Source organism: Ahaetulla prasina, chromosome 5, assembly GCF_028640845.1.
Source record: "Ahaetulla prasina isolate Xishuangbanna chromosome 5, ASM2864084v1, whole genome shotgun sequence".
NCBI lineage: Eukaryota > Metazoa > Chordata > Lepidosauria > Squamata > Colubridae > Ahaetulla > Ahaetulla prasina.
The window spans coordinates 100,612,472-100,633,380 of record NC_080543.1 but is presented as its reverse complement, the minus strand read 5'-3'; the positions used below and the strand labels follow the sequence as shown (position 1 = coordinate 100,633,380).

At 39.8% G+C, this 20,909-nt stretch overlaps 1 protein-coding gene across 1 annotated transcript in view; it reads left to right on the top strand.

The window, feature by feature from the left end:
* Positions 1-20,909, top strand: part of EDAR (ectodysplasin A receptor) — a 113,575-nt gene that overhangs the window by 68,591 nt on the left and 24,075 nt on the right. Inside the window, exon 2 of the mRNA XM_058185230.1 lies at positions 17,924-17,992. Coding sequence (XP_058041213.1) covers positions 17,942-17,992 — 51 coding nt within the window. The 5' untranslated portion in view covers positions 17,924-17,941. The remainder of the gene's footprint in view (positions 1-17,923; positions 17,993-20,909) is intronic.

The following is a 20,909-nucleotide window of genomic DNA, read 5'->3' as shown; positions in this document are numbered from 1 at the left end:
GTTATCGGGCACTTGCGACGAGCAGGAGATGTAGGATGTGGAGGGCGGGCTCCAGGCACATTCCTGGCAGCAAGTTGGCCTGCCAAGTGAGCCACTTGCTGCTGGAGCTGTTGATTAGCCGCTTGTAGCTGCTCTAACTGCTGCTGTACCTGCTGCTGATCCATCTTTGGTGGAAGATGTTTTAGTCAGGTCTTGGACAAAATGTTCTGTTTCCCTTCCCCCAATACTCCCAGCAAAGAGTCCGTCAGAGGCCTTCCTTTTCCCCCCCTTTTATTTACATAGATACATGTCCTGGCCACGTCTACCCACGGGCCTGCCAAGTTTCTGGAGATAACGAGGAAATTATAGATAAGGCCAGAATTACTCACGAATATATTCTTCCCTCCATGAAATAGTTAGCTCGCGCCAAATTCATTGCTTTGTCCGAGACAAAAAACCAGGAAGTCCCGCCTCCTATTTATAGTCTCTGCAGATGTCACTGCATGACAATTATGACTTGGCTTTGTCCCAACTCTTCCGCTGCTGCGCACGTCGATCAAGCCTTCGTAATCTTGCGTCCCTCCAAAACTGTTCTTGGGGCGTTGCCAAATCAGAAGAAGGCCCGGGAGAATCAGGCCGTGCCGGCCCCTCCCTTTGAGTGGGTGCCAGGGAGGGAGAGGGCTCAAGAGAAACAGGGCTTGCCAGGTCTTCTCCCTCATTTTCTGAATCATCCGAGTCCAGGAGTCTGGGTCCAGGAACCTGGGTCACAACAAGACCTTTCTTGGAGAGCTTATTGGAAGCAAACAGAATGTACCCCATAGGAGGGGTGAAATGCTCCCGGTTCACACCGGCTTGCCCGATTAGGTAGCGATGGCAGCTGCTGGTTCGGAGGACTGGTAGCAAAAATCCCTGGCCCTGCCCCCCGCCTCTGTTGAGCCGCACCATCAGCAGAGGTTTGTTTTTTTTACTTTTAAAAGTTTTTCTTCAGCCGAAACATGCCTTTAAAAGTAAAAAAAAAAAACCTCTGATGATCACGGGGCTGAGCAGAGATATCAAAACCCTTTAAAAGTTTTTTTTTAAAAAAACCCTTCAGTCGAAGGGGAAAAAAAAGGAAAATAGAGGTTTTAAAAGCCTCCTCTGGCAATCCCAGAGGAGTTTCCTGATCCTCACAGGCTTTTAAACTCACTTTTTAAACAGCCCCCACTTACAAGAGCCCCCACCCATGCCCAGCCAATTCCCCCTCCTCACTTACCTATAATTACTGCTCTTTCAGGCTGGCAACGGCATGCTTTCTTCAGCTACTGAAGAAAAAAAAAAGCTTGCTTTGACTTCCCGCTTTGCTGACTGAGGAACTCTGGGATTTGAAGTCCACAATAAAATAAAATAAAATAAAATAATAAAATAAAATATTTGTGCAGCTTTCTGAGATTTGGTGTGTTTCTGAAGTGTTTCACTCTAACTACACAAACACCCAAAATCTCAGAAAGGTGAATGTGGCATTTCGTGTGTGTGTGTGTGAGAGTTGTGGGTGTGTAAAGTGTGAAAGTTGGTTTTTGAAAGTTGAGCTTTTTGTGGCTGTGTGAAGTGTGAAGTGCAGCTGCTTTTACATTGTGTGTGAGTCAGTTGTGTTGTGTTGTGTGTGTGTAAAGTGTGAAAGTTGGTTTTTGATACCTCTTATTGTTTTTTATACTTTATTTATTATTTTTATTATTTATTGTTATTGGCCACGCCCACCCAGTCATCTGACCACCAAGCCATGCCCACCAATTAAGCCACGCCCACCAATTAAGCCACACCCACAGAACCGGTAGGGAAATTTTTTAGATTTCACCCCTGCCCGATAGTGTACCCCATAGTGTGTTTTATCCACATTTTGTAACAGCTTTAGCAAAATAAGAAAGAATGGATCCAGAGGATCAAAATTTACCTTGTGCAGATGCTTTTTCCATTAGAATGAAATAAAAAAGAAAGAACAGGATACTGTTTTTAGGGAGTGATATTAAGACTGCAAACACCAGAAATATTCTTCCAGTGCAATTTAATGCACAGGTTTTTTAATTCTTGTTTTACTAGACTTCTTGGCAGCATCTTTCCAAAATTCCTGAAATATTATTCTGAAAGTACTTTGAATCAATTAATGCCTTTCTGTCTCTTCACAGACTTAGACAGTCTGATGGCTGTAAAAAAATTGACAACACATTTTTACCTTCAATTTCAATAGCAGTAATCCTTACTTTTGAAATTAAGACATTAATAAAAGGATTAACTCTGAATCCCAATAATTCCTATGTGTTTCCTAGCTCCTGTTCTTCTGTAAACACCAAACGAAAGAGCTGGCAACCTATATTAATTGCACAATTTCTGCTCTTAATTTTGCTGCACAAACCCCACATATATTTTTATATTTTCCAGGGGTTTGGTGCAGGAAATAATTGATAACACCGTTCCCTCCAGCTGCCCGCCACCAACCTCAGAACCAGTTGCACAAGAAATCACTTGACAGAAAAAAAATCCAGATTTATGCCTTTCTTCATTCATGTTGGACTGGAATTTTTACTAGTTTCTTTAAGGAAGGATACCACATGGTTATGTATAACTTCTGAACATCTCAGTCACCTCTGTGATCAAATAACATCTGCGACTAAGTCAGTTTGGTGGTGTCTGTGCATGCAGAAAAGAGAAATTTCCTTAATCCTCCAGGTTGGAAAAGACAGCTTCAGAATTAATTTATGAACTGGATTTATAGCTTCCTACTCCTTTAGAAGAATAAAAATTCTCATGCTCTGTTTTAAATACAGAGGAGACCATAACATACTGTCCATCACCGCAATAATTTCATTCTTATTTATCATCCAATCTTTCAATTTGCCTGGATTAATTCTCTAAATTATTGTCCTATCAATCTTCATGGTAATACAATCCAATGAATTTCCTCCCTCTCTTTTCCTCCACTTATCAATTATTTTAGAATCTAATATTTAGACACTCAGTGATGTGCTCCAACACAATTTCCCCTAACCACCCGTATTTGGTTTTTTTCTGTCTTTGGAACATTTTCTATCAGACAGCACAAAATTAAAACTATATATAAGCTCTTTAATGCTTAAGAACCAAGTGCTAATTAAGACCAGGCCTGGTATTTGTGTTGAAATAATAGTCTAAGTAGGAAATGAGTGCAGAAGATTTGGAATCAGCACAAAAAGCTAATCCTTCTTTTTAAAGTACATTTTAAAATCTGGGAGCCCGGTTATCACTGTCAATAGCAAATATTCTGGGTGCTAGAACGTGTTTCACATGTAGCGCTATTTGCGCAAAGCAGCATCCAGCACTGTCTGCAGGAAGAGTTGTGAGAGAAGAATGACAAAAACAGCAATCTGTAGTCACAACAAAAGTCTCACACATATAAAGGGTTGTAGGAGGAGAGCTGTGTTAGTCTAGGGTGACAAAAAAAAAAAAGAGAGCAAAACTCAAAAGCAGTCTGATTTAGCAGTCTGATTTAGCAGCTGATTTTTTTTAGCACCTTTTTCATCTAATTTTTATTAAAAGGCATCAGGTTTTGTGAGCTGCAGCTCATTTCATCAGATACCGTCAGCATATGCTTTTCAGTAAAATTTGTTAGAAAAGGTTCTATCAGACTCCTCCTAATTTTATTTTATTTTTTACATAGAAAAGTTATGGGCTTTGAGGTGCAATTTTATGTGGCTTCTTTCCGCATGACTACAAAAAGCATGGATCCTATAGATGCCCAGGACAACACTTCCTTAACTGGTGACTGCAAACACAAGAGTTTGCACAACTTTGCCGCTTGAAGTAGTAGCATTTACAGCTTGCACTTGGTAGTCCTGCTGCATAAACATGGCCTTCTAAGCTTAAAACAGCGGCCCAGCTTGCTCCAGTCAGATTCAGAAGCTCTATTCAGAACTGTAAAACTGAATTGGAGGAGAAAATTATATGTAATGGCTCATAAATAATGCAGCCATAGTTTAAAACATTTTCAAGAGTGTGTCTCAGAATAGGACAAATGTAAGATTGTTGAGATACCTGCCAAATGATGCAAGTAAGCAGAACTGATGGGGCCCTTCTTATCTGATCATCCTCTCTCAGTTACTCTTGTTGTTTGAGTCAATTGCCACCACATCTACCTGGGCATCTCCAAAATTAAACCACAAAGAAATCCTTTACAGGCAGTCCTTCTTCAGCAATTACTTGTTCAAAGTCAGCATGGTGCTGAACAAGGAGAGTTATGATCCTGCCTTGTAGTGGCAATCACAGGATATCCAGAGTGATCATGATTCAGATGATTGGTAAGGATAATTGCAGATTGCCAGTGACATGATTGCCATTTGCAATCATCAATTACAGCTTCCAGGAAGCAAAATCAATGGGAAACCCAGCAGGAGGTTGAAAAGGGTGGTTGTGTGACTCAATGGTGGGTTTCAATTTTTTTTACTACCGGTTCTGTGGGTGTGGCTTGGTGGGCGTGGCGTGACTTGGTGGGCATGGCTTGGTGGGCGTGGCAGGGGAAGGATACTGTAAAATCTCCATTCCCACCCCACTCCAGGGGAAGGATACTGTAAAATCTCCATTCCCTCCCCAATCCAGGGGAAAGGTTACAGCAAAAATCCCCATTTCCTCCCGATCAGCTGAGACTCGGGAGGCAGAGAATAGATGGGGGTGGGGCCAGTCAGATTTTTTTTAAAATAAATTTTATTAAATATACAATTTAAAAACATTAGACATGGTGTGACTTGTCTGGTACATACTTTTCTAACACTTTTTCTTTCATGTAGATTACAATATAACATCATGCATATTCCATATATACTTTTTGTACATTCTAATCACACTCCAGTTACATACATATTCCCTTCATATCTATTCAACTCCTGTTTACTACCAGTTCTCTGAACTACTCAAAATTTCTCCAGAACTGGTCAGAACCTGCTGAAACCCACCTCTGGTTGTACTTTATAATGGAATTGTTGAGCAACAGAGTTTCTGGTCTCAATTCCCATTTTTTAAGTAGGGCTATATATCCTTCAAAGTAGACTAAGAATCCAATGCCATGTAAGTCAGTGCTTCTTTTATTGTAACAGCAACAGAAACTTTCAAGTCTGAATAATTTGAAACTCATTCCTTTCTTCCTTCCTTTCTCTTCAGGTGGACTAGGACTGGCCTGTCTGAGACATTTTCTTCTTGACATAGTCTCAAGCCTCTTTCATCAGCTTGTTGCCTTAATAGTGATACCTGTCCTTCAGCTCTGTACAATATCTATTCAGAAGGAAGCCACACTGGGTTCAGTGGACAGTATATATTTCATAGTTAAAAGAAAAACCATGGGAACTTGAGAAAGAAAACCAGAGTTAAATTGTACATTGGATCTGTTCTCTTTGTTTCGATGTACTTGGCTAGGCATCATCATTGCATATGCAACCATTGTTTCAATGGTGCAAGATAATATATTTATTTTTATTTACTATTAGATTTGTTAAGACCACCCAACTCCAAGAAGACTCTGGGTAGCATACAATAGATCCAAAATATATAGTATAATTATATGATTGTATAAAAAGCCAGCCTCCTTTGATCCTATTTCAGGTGATCTGGCTAATTTACTAAAATGTTTCCAAAGGAAAACATCTCAGAAGGGGTCCTGGTATTTGGACCTGGCATTTGGATTCTATTTGCGCTAAGAAAAAATACTTGCAAAACTAGTGTGATTTTTTAAAAAATAAACTGGTTGTACATCAAACCAGTATACCAGTACATCAAATACATGATCACTGCTTTTTGTGGGGATGTAAAATCTAAGTACTAAAAATCCAGAAAGCAAAATTATATCTATCTATATTCAGAAATAACTCCCTTTAAATTCTGTGGGGCTTCCTTTCAAATCAATAGGTACTTTAAGACAATGATCTTAAAATTTGCACCCAGTGGACAAGATCAGGGGTCTCCAAACTTGGCAACTTGAAGACTTGTGGACTTCAGTTCCCAGAATTCCCCAACCATCATAGATAGCTGGCTGAATAATTCTGGGAGTTGAGGTCCACAAGTTGTAAAGTTGCCAAGTTTTGAGACTCCTGCCCAAGACTTCAGATCAGTCCAAGTACAGGTAGTCTTCAACTTATAACAGTTCATTTAGTGACCGTTCAAAGTTCCAACGGCAGTGAAAAAAGTGACTTATGACCGTTTTTCACACTTACAACTATTGCAGCATCCCCTTGGTCACGTGATCAAAATTTGGAAGCTTGGCAACTGGTTCATATTTATGGTTGCCATGTCGTAGGGTCATGTGATCATCTTTTGTGACTTTCTGACAAGCAAAGTTAATGGGGAAGCCAGACTGACTTAGCAACTGTGTTACTAATTTAACATCTGCAGTGATTCACTTAACAACTGTGGCAAGAAAGGTCATAAAATGGGGCAGAACTCCGTTAACAAATGTTTCACTTAGCAACAGAAATGTCGAGCTCAATTGTGGTCGTAAGTCAAGGACTACCTGTAATGAAGAAAAATCCTTTTGGAGACCAACATTCAAGGAGAAAAAGGTGGATTCTGCTTCAACTCTGTCCCACATTTATTACAGACAAGTCTGTGGCCCCAGTGTTCCTTTTCAATTAAAGGATGGCCAAAAGCAAGATAAACGGACACCCCTCCAGCACTTTTGAGTCTTCTCTCTCACGTTCTTGTAGACTAAGCACAGCATTCTCATTAAAAAGCCCTGTTCTTGCCATTACATTGCCCTAAATTAATTCCTCTGCAGTAGATTAACTACGATTAACCACAGCATGTAATCCATTTTAATATCCAGCAAGGGGGTTGTGTTCAATTTTTAAAATGTATACCTGATATTTCAGCAATATTTTATGTTTCCCATCCTTTGTCCGGTTCTACATAGATTTGATGAATATACACTCTTAGTTTATAGACTCCAACCCCCAAATTGCCACACTGGAATACCTCCAAGCAACAACCACCCATGTTGGCAGTCATTAAACTGCTGTAAAAATCTTGACAACTCTCCAGATGAACATCAAATCTTTCCAGAGTTCCTCCAGGGCTGGGGAGAGATTAACCCCCTCAAAATTAATATTAAGAAGAAAAGAAAAAAACCCACCACCCTGAATACCTCATTACTCCCTGCAGCTTTGCAACTAATTTAGAATCTCTACAACCCTCTGCCAATACATCAGCTCTACTTAGCAGGGATGTTTTTGCTTTCAAATTAACATCTTTTTTGACTACGAACATTGGCCTGGGGGATGGTTTTCTGTATGTTTAGAAGTCTGTTTTACATGAAACTGAAAATGTCCTTCAAGATCAGTGGGGAAGGGGAAGGTTGGTCTAGAAGTAGTAGTATAATGTCTTTGTTGATTTACAACTCCCCGTAGAAACAAGCTAGTGGAACAATTTTCTTCTAGAGAGGTTGAAAGGCAGCTGGCCTTCTGTAACACTGTCCCTATGCTTAATGTCCCCATTCCCCCGCCCCCCGTCTCCCCAAGAATGAGATTCTAATCATCTGGGAAGAATGAATTAAGTAGCTTTTGAGTTCATGTTGAAGAATAATATCCATAAAGTTGCCATTGTAGAGCCCAGATGATGTGTGGCTAATGTGTCAAAGAGTATTTAATGCTCGGCAAGGGTCCAGATGTGCTTGCTCCCTACATTTCTTCTTTACTAAATCAGATTGATTTTTCAACCCACCCCCCTGGTCTGTATCTTCAGCGTTTGCCAGCCCTGATTTACAATCTCCTTGACAGCCAGCTTACATGAAGTGATTTTTGCAATTAGCTGGACACGTGATCAAGCTCAGCACAGGGAACTGCCTCCAAAGCTCCCCGCATGTATGAATTCTGCCTGCAGCTTGTGTGGCTTCAGATTCCTGGAGAATCCTGCTCGGGCCTGCGAGTTGGCACGGGAACAGGATCACATGCTACAGTCCTTCCAGAGGCTGCTGCTTCTTCCCTTAACCGTGCACACCCAGCTTTTCTGCTGAATTTGCAACATAAAAAAAAGCGAATCCCACTTGCTATCCTTGCTCTCTCCCTGTTTGGATTGCCAGGTGGCACAGGGTTCAGTGCATGGCATGGCACAATGACTGGAAGGGGGCAAAGAACACCAGAAAAGCTTCACAGAGAAATGTTGATAAATGGATAGTATGAATCAATAGCAACTGTAGTTGCAATATGAATTTATTAAAAGCATGAAGTGTTCAGAATGATATTGAAATAGCAGCCTAAAGTATTTCAAGAGTCATCATTCCCTATAATCCCTATGATGGGCACAACACAGCCTTTACTTGAAGAACACAGCATATTTGCAAGGATGCCCGCTGAGTCTTCTTACATAGCAGCATATAGAAAGAATGAAAGCAGTCCATGTGTGCATAAAGAAGTCAAGATGACATCCACAAGCATATGATCAAGATCCTGCCTCTGTCAGATGCACACAACCCTAGACACATTTTGTTCTGCCATCAGTTTTTTATTCATGAGGAAGAGGGATAGAACAATATAATGATGATAATGATGATGATTTTATTTATTTATTTATTTATTAAACTTTTATACCGCCCTTCTCCCGAAGGACTCAGGGCGGTGTACAGCCAAGATAAAAAGCAATAAGTATACAAAGTTAAAAATCAATTTAAAATACCTATTCAATAGTGGCCGAATTAAAACCGTCAAATTGACCAATCTAAAATACCCCATATAAAATTACAGAAGATTTAAAAATTTAAAATTTAAAATTTAGAAATTTAAAAAATCTAAAAAATCAGTCCAGTCCCGCTTGAATGAATAAATGAGTTTTTAATTCCCGACGAAAGGTCCGAAGGTCAGATATTTGGCGCAAACCGGGGGGGAAGGTTGTTCCAGAGAGTAGGTGCTCCAACAGAGAAGGCCCTTCCCCTGGGGGCTGCCAGCCGGCATTGCTTGGCGGACGGCACCCTGAGAAGACCCTCTCTGTGAGAGCGTACGGGTCGATGGGAGGCATAAGGTAACAGCAGGCGGTCCCGTAAGTACCTGGGCCCTAAGCCATGGAGCGCTTTAAAGGTGGTAACCAGAACCTTGAAGCGCACCCGAAAGACCACAGGAAGCCAGTGCAGACTGCGCAGGAGTGGTGTTACCCGGGAGCAACGTGGTGCTCCCTCAATCACCCGCGCAGCTGCATTCTGGACTAGCTGAAGTCTCCGGGTGCACCTCAGGGGTAGCCCCATGTAGAGAGCATTGCAATAATCCAGGCAAGAAGTGACGAGAGCATGAGTGACCGTGCATAAGGCATCCCGGTCCAGAAAGGGGCGCAACTGGCGAACCAGGCGGACCTGGTAAAAAGCTCTCCTGGAGACGGCCGCCACATGGTCTTCAAACGACAGCCGACCATCCAGGAGAACGCCCAAGTTGTGCACCCTTTCCGTCGGGGCCAATGACTCACCCCCAACAGCCAGCTGCGGTTGCAGCTGACTGTACCGAGATGCCGAGATGCCGAGATGATGATGATGATGATGATGATGATGCATGGACAGCACTTGAAAAGCATTGAGGGAAAATGTGATGACAACTTTACACAGGCATGGCTTAAGATGGGAACCATCAAGAAAGAAACGGAAGGTTTAATATTCACTGCTCAAGAACAAGCACTACAAACTAATGTCATGAAAGCAAAGATACAAAAATCTACCAACAATCCAAACTGCCGATTTTTCAACAACAAAGTTGAAACTGTTTCACATTTAATATGTGAATGCAGCAAAATCGCACAAACTGATTACAAAGCTAGACACGACGAAGTTGCTAAATTAATCCACTGGTCATTATGTAAAAAATATGACTTACCTGTATCCAAAAAGTCATGGGAACATAAAGTGAAAAAAGTTATAGAAAATGAGAAGGTGAAGATCTTGTAGGACTTTCAAATACAGACGGATCGTCACTTGGAACACGACACGCCAGATATCACAGTTGTCGAAAACGGAAACGTACAATTTATTGACATCACGGTACCAGGAAATGCCAGAGTCGAAGAAAAAGAACTGGAAAAAATCATGAAATATCGAAACTACACGGCTCTGGATGAAACATGTAACAGTGATACCCATTGTTATCGGGGCACTTGGTACCATGTCAAAGAATGTTATAAGATCAACAAATTGCAGCTTCCTGCAATAACACCAGCAGAACTGCAAAAAAACGCTCTACCTGGAACATCGTACATCTTAAGAAGGTACTTGGCTGATACCTAGGACACTGGCGGCAACTCGTATCAATCATTAGCACCATTCAACGATATTTTTGATGCATTTTTGAATGTTAAGGTGACTGAGTTTCATTTTTAATGAATAAAGTAAAAAATAATAATGCATAAGAATTTATGTCTGAGATGGTATAGAGTTTCCTGTCTGGGCAGGGTGTTGGACTAGAAGGCCTCCAAGGTCCCTTCCAACTCTGTTGTTATTATTATTACATCCCCTTTGCATCAATAGCACATGTGTTGTGACGGAAGTATGTTCAATTTTGCAAGTTTTATGCTCGGAGACATAAACGGCAGAGAGCCTCCTAGTGGATTTTTGAAGGCCACCTGTCTGCAAAACTAGGCACAAATGTTTTGATACAGGCATTTCCTTCCCTTATTTTCCCCTTACAATCTACATAGAAAAGGCATTCCTGAATCAGAAAGTGGTGTGTTTCAGCAGCATCCTACACAGGGGCTTTGCAGGGAATTCAAATTAGTGTCATGTCAACAGGTTTCTAAAGTACAGCAGTCCTAGATTTCCAAAATAGACAGCATAGCTAGATGTAATGGTATGTGGGAATGACTTAGGAGAGAGGACAAAGAACCATAGCCTAGACAAACAAAATTTCTATACAAAGGAGGAAGAGTAGCAAAATGCCTGAGCATGGACCTTCCATAGTTTTCAGGGATACTTATAAGATTGATGTCAGTCTTACAAGGTAGTCCAGACAAGAACAACACCCAGCATTATTTGCTCTAACTTTATTGTAAGGTTAGATTAATAGAATCTTGTGTGATTTTCATTAGCTGAAAATGCTGAAATATAGGACCCTTTTCACACAATACCTATAGTTAGAATGGCAATTGCACATTTTACTTTCTGTTACAGTTTCTAAGATATTTTTCAGTGAAATGTGAGAATCAGAAATTATGGCTCATGTGGGAGCAGTTCTTTCTTCCTTCTTCCCAGGCGACCATAATAATAAGTCTGCAGAACAAAATGAGATAATAGAATTAGCCTGATCCTGTATTGAAGCAGATTCTCTACATCAATTTATTTGCAGAAATTGGTATGTTTAGCCTGGTGAAAAGAAGGACTAGGAGTGACGTGATAGCAGCGTTCCAATTTTTAAAAATTCAAAATAGAGCTGGAAAGCACCTTGGAGGTCTTCTATGCCAATACCCTGCTCAAACAGGAGGCCTTATATCATTTCAGACAAGTGGCTGTCCAGGTGTCTTCTTAAAAGCCTCTGCTGATGCAGCACCCACAACTTCTGAAGGCAAGCTGTTCCACTGGTTAATTGTTCTCACAGTTAGGAAGTTTCTCCTTAATTCCAGGTTCCTTCTCTCCTTGATTATTTCCTGGAATTTGTGGGCCTGCCATAAGGAAGAGGGGCTTAACCTATTCTCCAAAGGACAAGAAATGGATGGAAACTGATCAAAGAGAGAACCAACCTAGGACTAAGAAGAAATTTCCTAACAATGAGAACAATTAACCAGTGGAACAGCTTGCATCCAGAAGTTGTGGGTGATATTACTGGAGATTTTTAAGAAGAGACTGAACAGCCATTTGTCTGAAATGGTATAGGATCTCCTGTTTGAGCAGGGGCTTGGACCAGAAGACTTCCAATGCCCCTTCCAACTCTGTTATCTTGTTACGTATTTGTATTTATAATTTCAGTTTAGAAAGCCACAAATTCATCACTGACTCTGAGTGGTGTACTGCGTTGTGCTGATGCATTATCTAAAAACAAAACAAAATAACACTAAAATAAATATAACAGGGATAGGGAGACATAACCTAATCAAAACTGACACTGACAGATGGTCACACCCCAAATTATTCCAGAATTCAGAGGGGGGGGGATTTCCAACAATTGTTTAAAGGCTTGCAAGGTCCCACCAGTCCTAACTTGAGGTTTTCTTGTGAAGAAAATTTTAGTCCAAAGGAACCACAACAAAGGAGAGGCTCTTTGTATGCCTGTCAAATGAAATTGCTTAATGGATGAGATAGAAACACCAGTTAGATTTTACTAGGTGGGCAGAAACAATCGGAGAGATAGCCGGTCCCTATGCCAAGGGGGGATTTATAGTTAATAATATTTTGAATTGAACCCAAAAACTGATTGAAAAGTCACTGGTAAAGTTTCAAAAGACACTAAGTTACATAATACACTAAGCCAGAAAAAAATAATTAAGGATAACACCTACCGGGGTATCTACGGGACCGCCTACTGCCACCAGTAGCCTCCCACCGACCAGTGCACTCTCACAGAGAGGGCCTCCTTCGTATACCGTCAGCCAAACAATGTCGGCTGGCAACCTCCAGTGCCTTCTCTGTGGGGGCTCCTGCCCTCTGGAATGAGCTGCCTCTGGGGCTTCGTCAACTCCCCGACCTCCGGACCTTCCGCCGCGAGCTGAAGACATTGTTGTTTCGACGTGCACGACTAGCTTGAACATAGTTTTAAATTGAGGTTTTACACTGGGGTTTTTAAATGGGCTTTTTAATCGTATTTAAAATTTTTAGGCCATATATTGAATTAGTTTTTTATACTGTTTTTAACCTGTATTATATGTATTGTGGTTTTACTGGCTGTGAACCGCCCTGAGTCCTTCGGGAGAAGGGTGGTATACAAATGTAATAAATAAATAAACACAAAACTACCTTAAGGAAGCTGCTGGGACTTTCTTTGACTTATTTAATCAGATTCTGTGAACATGGATAGAAAGATGTGATGAAGGTATTCAAGAAAATGTATACACCTTCACCTTGACTGCTTAGTCTTAGATTATATTAGTGGCAAACTTGATGAACACAAGAGTGCCTGCTTCTTTCTTATTAACAATATAGAAGGATGGTGGAAGGATGAGAGTTGAATTGTTAACTCTAGCTATATCTTTCTGCTAGAAGCAAGTTTGCTTCAGAACAATTTATCCTTGGTTATAATAACACAGTGGTACAGATTTCATCAAGTCTCACTTATTTCTGAGACAAATCAGTGGCATTTAAGTTAATAAAAGTTAATTTGCTTGCTTTCAGCCAGATAGCTACATCTTTTATGAATGAGGCCAATGGTCAGCAGAGATAGAATCTAGAATCAGACTAGATTAGCAGGAAGGGACCTTGGAGGTCTTCTAGTCCAACCCCCTGATGAAGTAGGAGACCCTATACAATTTCTGACAGGTGGCTGTCCAGTCTTTTCTTAAAAATTTACAACTTCTGAAGGCAAGCTGTTCCACTGGTTAATTGTTTTCACTGTTAGGAAGTTTCACCTTAATCCCAAATTGCTTCTCACCTTGATTAGTTTCCATCCATTGTTTCTTTTCTTGCCTTCTGGTGCTTTGGAAAATAAGTTGACATCCTCTTCTTTTATATAGCAGTGTTGGCGAACCTATGGCACGCGTGCCGGAAGCAGCACGCGAAACCGTCCCGAGGAAAATGCATGCCTTCACCGGCTCCTCGTCTGTCCTCAAATGCATGCCGGTCAGCTGGCCGTCATGCATGTACGATGCCGGCAGACCGCACATGCGCGAGGCAGCACGCGTGCCAGAGGTTCACCAACACGCATGCACGATGGACCGCCGCACTTCCGGAGTTGCCAGCACCGTGTGCATGGCAGACAGCTGGCCAGCGCGTGTTTGAGCACAGGAACGTGATGGGAGCCAGCGAGGCGGCACATTTGCTGCAGGACAGTTTTGCGTGCCACTTCCGGCACACAGGCGGCACACGAGAGGTTTGCCAACACTGTTATATAGTGTACATAATTTATATACACTATATAAAGATACCGTATATATAGTGTACTTTATATAGCTAGGGTAGAATCAATCTTCATGACAATGTTTATATACCAGCCTCCATACCTGGGCTACAACTAACTGTACCCTTGTTGGGAATGGTTTATTGGAATGTGTTTGGTGGAATAATACATGGTTGTGGGAATGTTACCAAACTTCAACCCAGAGCAAGCTATATAAGATATAAGACATTTCCTTCCATAGTTATGAACACATGATTCTACTCTCAAAAGTATAAGAATATAAGGAAACAAACAGGAAGCAGCAGGTGAAGCTAAGCAAGATCACATCAAATACCTGTACAAGTAGCACAGGGGCCCCCCAAGGCTGTGTGCTCTCCCCACTTCTCTTCTCTCTGTATACCAATGACTGCATCTCCAATGATCCATTTGTTAAGCTACTGAAGTTCGCAGATGACACAACAGTGATTGGTCTCATTCGAGACAATGACGAATCCGCATATAGACGAGAGGTCGAATGACTAGCCTTGTGGTGCAACCAAAACAATCTGGAACTGAACACACTCAAAACCGTAGAAATGGTGGTAGACTTTAGGAAAAACCCTTCCATACTTCCACCTCTCACAATACTTGACAACACAGTATCAACAGTAGAAACCTTCAAATTTCTGGGTTCTATCATATCGCAAGATCTCAAATGGACAGCTAACATCAAAACATCATTAAAAAGGACAACAAAGAATGTTCTTTCTGCGCCAACTCAGTAAGCTCAAACTGCCCAAGGAGCTGCTGATCCAATTCTACAGAGGAATTATTGAGTCTGTCATTTGCGCCTCTATAACTGTCTGGTTCGGTTCTGCAACCCAACAAGAAAACACAGACTTCAGAGGATAATTAGAACTGCAGAAAAATAATACTTTATATAGATAGGGTAGAATCAATCTTCATGACAATGTTTATATACCAGCCTCCATACCTGGGCTACAACTAACTGTACCCTTGTTGGGAATGGTTTATTGGAATGTGTTTGGTGGAATAATACATGGTTGTGGGAATGTTACCAAACTTCAACCCAGAGCAAGCTATATAAGATATAAGACATTTCCTTCCATAGTTATGAACACATGATTCTACTCTCAAAAATATAAGAATATAAGGAAATAAAAAAATATATGATTGTGAAATGGTATTTTTAATACCTATATTTAGGCAATCTAAGTTTTTCTGTCTGCCCTTTGATAAAGCAATTTTTAGAGGCATCATCTAATCAAAATTGTGAAGTTTTAACTGCATGGGTTTCAAGTGAAAATATAAAGTGTATTTCATTCATTTTTGGAGAACTCAATAAGACTTTTTAGAAAAGCTGACGGGTTGGTTTGTGTTCTAAAGAAATTATGTATAGATAGATCAGATTCTTTGCCTTCCTCTCCCCATCTATACAGTAACTTGTCTGAGCTAGTCTCCTTGCTAGAAGGAACATATGCGGGGAGTTTACTACTTAGTAGTTCAGTAGTATACTTATGACATCAACTGTATTGATTTTAAAAGTAACATCTGTATGTGTGAGAGTGCCATTATTTAACTGGACACTGTAATGTAAACAGAAGCTACTTTATGCTGCCTTGAGATTCAGAAAATAACTTAAAAGATATGTGTTCAAAATAGATCTCTAGAAAAAGAATTAATGCTTTCTGCAAAGACCACACTGTTACAGCCACACCTCAAATATCAGAGATATTTAATTTGTTAAAACCCTGAAGCATAAACCTTTTATAGAAAAAGCTTGTTCTTTTTCCCCCCTCATCTGCTGAAGGGCAGGATTTTTACTCCCTTTTCCCAAACAATTTCACTGGAGAGAGAAAAAAACAATTAATGAATCCAGTCAGTTGTCTGTCATGCTTTTGGTAAAAAGGGATATATTTTTGTATTTTAAATCTAGGAGTTCTTTTTGTTCTTCTGGCAGTACTTTCATGCTAGAGTCTGCCTGTCTGTCTGTCATGTTATTTATTTTGCAATTCATACTTTGATTGAGTTGCCCATCACCTCTCCAGAAAACTCCCCAAGATCCTCTGAAAATTCAAGAGAACCATTAGATCAACGGTCTCCAACCTTGGCACCTTTAAGACTTGTGGACTTTAACTCTCAGAATTCCTTAGCCAGTTTTGTTGGCTGTGGAATTCTGGGTGTTGAAGTCCACAAGTCTTAAAAGTGCCAAGGTTGGAGAGCCCTGCATTAGATGCTTGGGACAGACCTCTCTAATAGATCCTCCCCTCTGCAGACATTTCAGTCAAACATGGTCTGTCCATCACAAGGGAGAAGTTCAATCTCCTCCATCTGCCCCAAATCCAAAATCAGATCTTGTGTGTGCCCTCAGTAAACTGGATCAGATCCACATTGCCATTGTTGCCATGAATTCCTGGGCTATTTCAGATTTTTCACCAAGGAAGGTAAGTTAAAACTTCCAAGTACAATCAGATTGTGGAAATTTACTACCAACCCAGCATTCATGTTATACATCCCTGGCCAGGATAACACAATGGAACAGGAAAACTAATCCACAAAACGCAATCCACAAGCAAACCCACCTTTGATGCCAGCAGAGTTTCATGGATGATAGCAGCTGCCCCTCCTGCCCTTCCCCCCCAATGGAATTGTGGCTAGTGCCACATTCAAAATTTGGGTGGGCAGAGCTCTTCTCTTCCATTTAGATTTTAATAATACAAACCAGGTGTGCCGTCTCATTCTGTGTTGGAATGTATGAATGACCTTGGGGATAAAGGGGAAGAGGTGCTACCTAGAAAACAATCAGTTAAGACAGGGAGGAGCCTTCGGTAGCTGAATAGTGAGACAAATAAACTTAGGAAGGACTCACTTTATTTATTTATTTGTCAAGCAGATATAAGTATAAACATAATTATGAATACAGGAAATGGGACAGTAGGCATGGTAGTGCAGTTATGCACGCCCGTTACAGACCTCTTAGGAATGGGGTGAGGTCAACAGTAGACAGTCTAAAATTAAAATTATGGGGGTTTGGGGATGAAACCACAGAGTCAGGTAGTGCATTCCAGGCATTGACCACTCTGTTGCTGAAGTTGTATTTTCTACAATTGAGTTTGGAGCAGTTTACCTTAAATTTGTATCTATTGTGTGCTCGTGTATTGTTGCAGTTGAAGCTGAAGTAGTCATTGACAGGTAGCACGTTGTAGCAGATAATTTTGTGTACTACGCTTAGGTCAGACTGAAGGTGGTAGTTCTAAATTGTTTAAGCCCAAAATTTCAAGCCTTGTGGCATAAGGTATTTTGTTGCGAGCAGAGGAGTGAAGGACTCTTGTGAAATATCTGTGGACTCGCTCAATTATATTAATGTCCGATATGCAGTGCAGGTTCCAGACAGATGAGCTGTATTCAAGAATTGGTCTAGCAAATGTTTTGTATGCTCTAGTTAGTAGTACAATATTACCAGAGAAGAAGCTACATAAAATTAGGTTAACAATTCTTAACTTTTATGGATCAAGTAGTTAAAAGTGATGGCTAGAAGTTTGTATCTTCAGACTTGCAAGAGTCTGTTAACGTAGTCTTACAATATAGTAGGATTAGCACATCTAGTTGTGTTTCCTGTCTAGTTTACTGGGGAGGGCTGACACATCCACAGTTAAATTGGGACCTTGCCTCTTGGGATAAGGAGAGACACTTCCCAATCTATTGTGCTTTTAATTAAAAGTGTCCTCCTCTGGAAATAATAACATCCTTTGTCTCTTAAGCTTCTTGTTCAGAACAACTTGGCTTTAACTAATGAATTGCTTAGCCATTCTTTTCCTATAAAAACAAGAACTTTTTATAGCAGCTTCTTATTGTGTGATGACAATGATTTCCAAGTAATATGCATAAGAAAGCATTCTAAATGTGACCTTTTTTCCTGCAATAACAGTTAATCTTTCTTTTCTTTTCAGATAAATTATCAAGATAATATGGTGTATCTGGGAGAAGGCAGATGGACTCATATGTTCCCTTTTCTCATAGTAGGTATTTTGAACGCATAAACTGCAGGTCCATCCATTAATTGTAGCAAATTGACAGTAAAGAACCATTCATTAGTGTTTTATTAATCAGAACCAAAATTTTTCCATGTAGCTACTTCAGAATATTTCATTTTAAAAACGCCTTTTTATGTCTTTAAAAAAAAATCAAACCCATAAATATCATTAATATTGTTGAATCTCAAGGGGTTAAGCTGATCTGATTGACAAAGTACATGTAATGTTCATTACTTTTACAAGATCCAGGGTTTGTGTTGAATAGAGATGGAGAAAGAAGAGACCATAATTTCCTAGCAGCTCCTGTAGTTTTCATTCTTCCACTCTGTGAAGTAGGAGTGGAAAGGGATGGAAGAGATTTGGTTTCTGACACCATGGTTTGTATTACCGGATAATAGACTACTGTGACAAGATGGTCCACCTCTCACAAAGACTACCAAAAAAACATTTTTTACAGTATCAAGCTGCTCAATTAAAAATGAAGAAGAACATGGATTCATAAAGTTCATGGCCTTCACTGTCTAGATAAATCAAGGTTCACAGCATGGAAAATAAACAAGGGGGAATCTGAACTCATTACAGGAAAGCAACTGTAAATTGATAGACATGATTCATGCAATTACAATAGTGCTTAAAAAGCTATGGAAATGAAGGAGGAATTCTATGTTAAAAATATGCATATTTGCTCAGAAATTCAGATAGATGACCTTAGTTTACTATAGAAAACATCTGGATTAAATTAAGCTAGGAAAACAAGCAAAAGCAGTAGTGTTATTGGTTTACGTTACTGATTACTCAACCAAAAAGATTATCTTTCAAAGGGCCTGAATCAGGGTGAAATCTACTTACCTTCACTATTGGCGTGCACATCATGTGCGATTTTGGACCCTCTGCGCATGTGCAAAGCCTTCTGTGTATGCGCAGAGGGTCAAAAACAGGTTACTTCCTGGTTAAAACCAAGAAGTAATGACGTCCGGGTGGGTGGGCGGAACCTCGTGCTGTCCCCGCTATTGGTTCGCCAAACCACGTACCGCTACTGCTACCGGTTTGCCCGAATCTGTGTGAAGCGGTAGCATTTCACTTTCATTTCATATAGTAATGGCAGATTAATTGGGGATGAACTCTGCTGAGTTTAGGAGGAAATCTACAGGAAATTTCCAACATGATCAGCAGGCTCCATCACTTCACCAACTGGTAAAAGAAAGAAGTTGCTCAAGTTTTCTTGTCTTGACCTCAAGCAACAGAGAACACATAGCAGATTAATATAGCAGATCAATCTTACACACTGCTAGAGAATGTAGTCATATGCAAACCTTTGTCTTCAAGATAGCAGATTTGAATAAACTCAAGGCAATTTTAAGAGCAATTCTGTAAGTCTATGATCCTCTGAACCTGGAATAAGCTTAAAATCTCCAGCTTATAAACTTCAACTAACAGAAGGAAAAAGGATTTGGGAATTATCATTCAGGGCTTCAGCTTCTTCACTCTTACTTTGGGGATAAATGAAGTTTATAAAAAAAGAAACAAATGAAAAATAAGTTCTCAAAAGAAAATAATCCGTTTAATTTTGAAATGCTGAAATTGCTATATAGTCCAAGCTATTTTATGTTCAGTATAATATTTGCTTCGGAAAAGTTCTGAAAATAAGTGGAAATGGACTCCTTTGATCTTGAGAACAATAGCTGCAGATAGCTAATTTTAGAAAGCGTTATTAAGAAGGCATACAATATTCAGTACTTTTATGTTAATGAAAGCATTTTTGCTTCATTTTGCTTTTGGGACTAACTTGGCAGATTTGAAATGCTGGGAGCATGAAATGGAGGCTCTCTTAAAATGCAGTGAGGCTTTGCCTATGCTCAGAATGGCTGTCATGCTGTCTGACCATATTCTCATGGACGATTGTCTGTAATGAAGCTAAAAATACTAATAAGTCAATAAGAATAAAGCAAACTTAGATCTCACTAAAAGGACTGATGAGTGTAAAAAAAACCACCACAAATTCCATAGTGATGACCCCAACTTCTGATCTGTATGCATGGAGGACTTATAAACCAGAGGTCTGCAACCTTGGCCACTTTAAGCCTGGAGGACTTCAACTCCCAAAGCTGGCTGGGGAATTCTGGGAGTTGAAGTCCTCCAGGCTTAAAGTGGCCAAAGTTGGAGACCCCTGTTATAAACAACCTGCCTAAGTAATGCACGGGGAATTTGGAACTGGATGTTGTAAACAGTGTTATAAAATGTTACAAATCCTTTGTAAACCACATAAAATAAGTCTGCAATTTAAACATTACATCTAAAAGTCATATTCTTTTCACCTTTTTTATTATGCCAGATAGATAACTTACAAAATAGCATTTATGAAAGAAGATACCCATTCTGCAGAAAAGTTGTTGGTCATTTTTGCACCTGTATCATATTTTCATGTCATCACCCAGCCATCGTTGAAGTGATATAAATCTTGTATGCGTTATTATTATTATTATTTTGGCACAATGATAAATGAATGACACTTATAAGATATTATAAGCCATTAATGTGGAAATAACCTTAGGCATCTTTTTCAAATAATATTGCCCTTTATATTGCATTTATAGACAATTAAAATATAATATTTTTTATTAGATATTTTAGACATAATTTATTCAAACAAACCAGCAGTTTCTTGTTTCAGATCCACAATTAATGTGCAATAAATATAAACTTATATGTCTTTGATTAATATCCAAGGCTTTACATTCCATTTAAAAGGGATATAATTTTATAAAGAAAGCTAAATTCTATGCTTATTTTTGAAAAATGGGCTCCATTTTTATATTTATTCTAATTTTGAAGTCTACCTTACAACCATTGATAATCTAATTTTCTCTCTTTTCTCTTCCATTGTTCTCAATATATGTCTTCA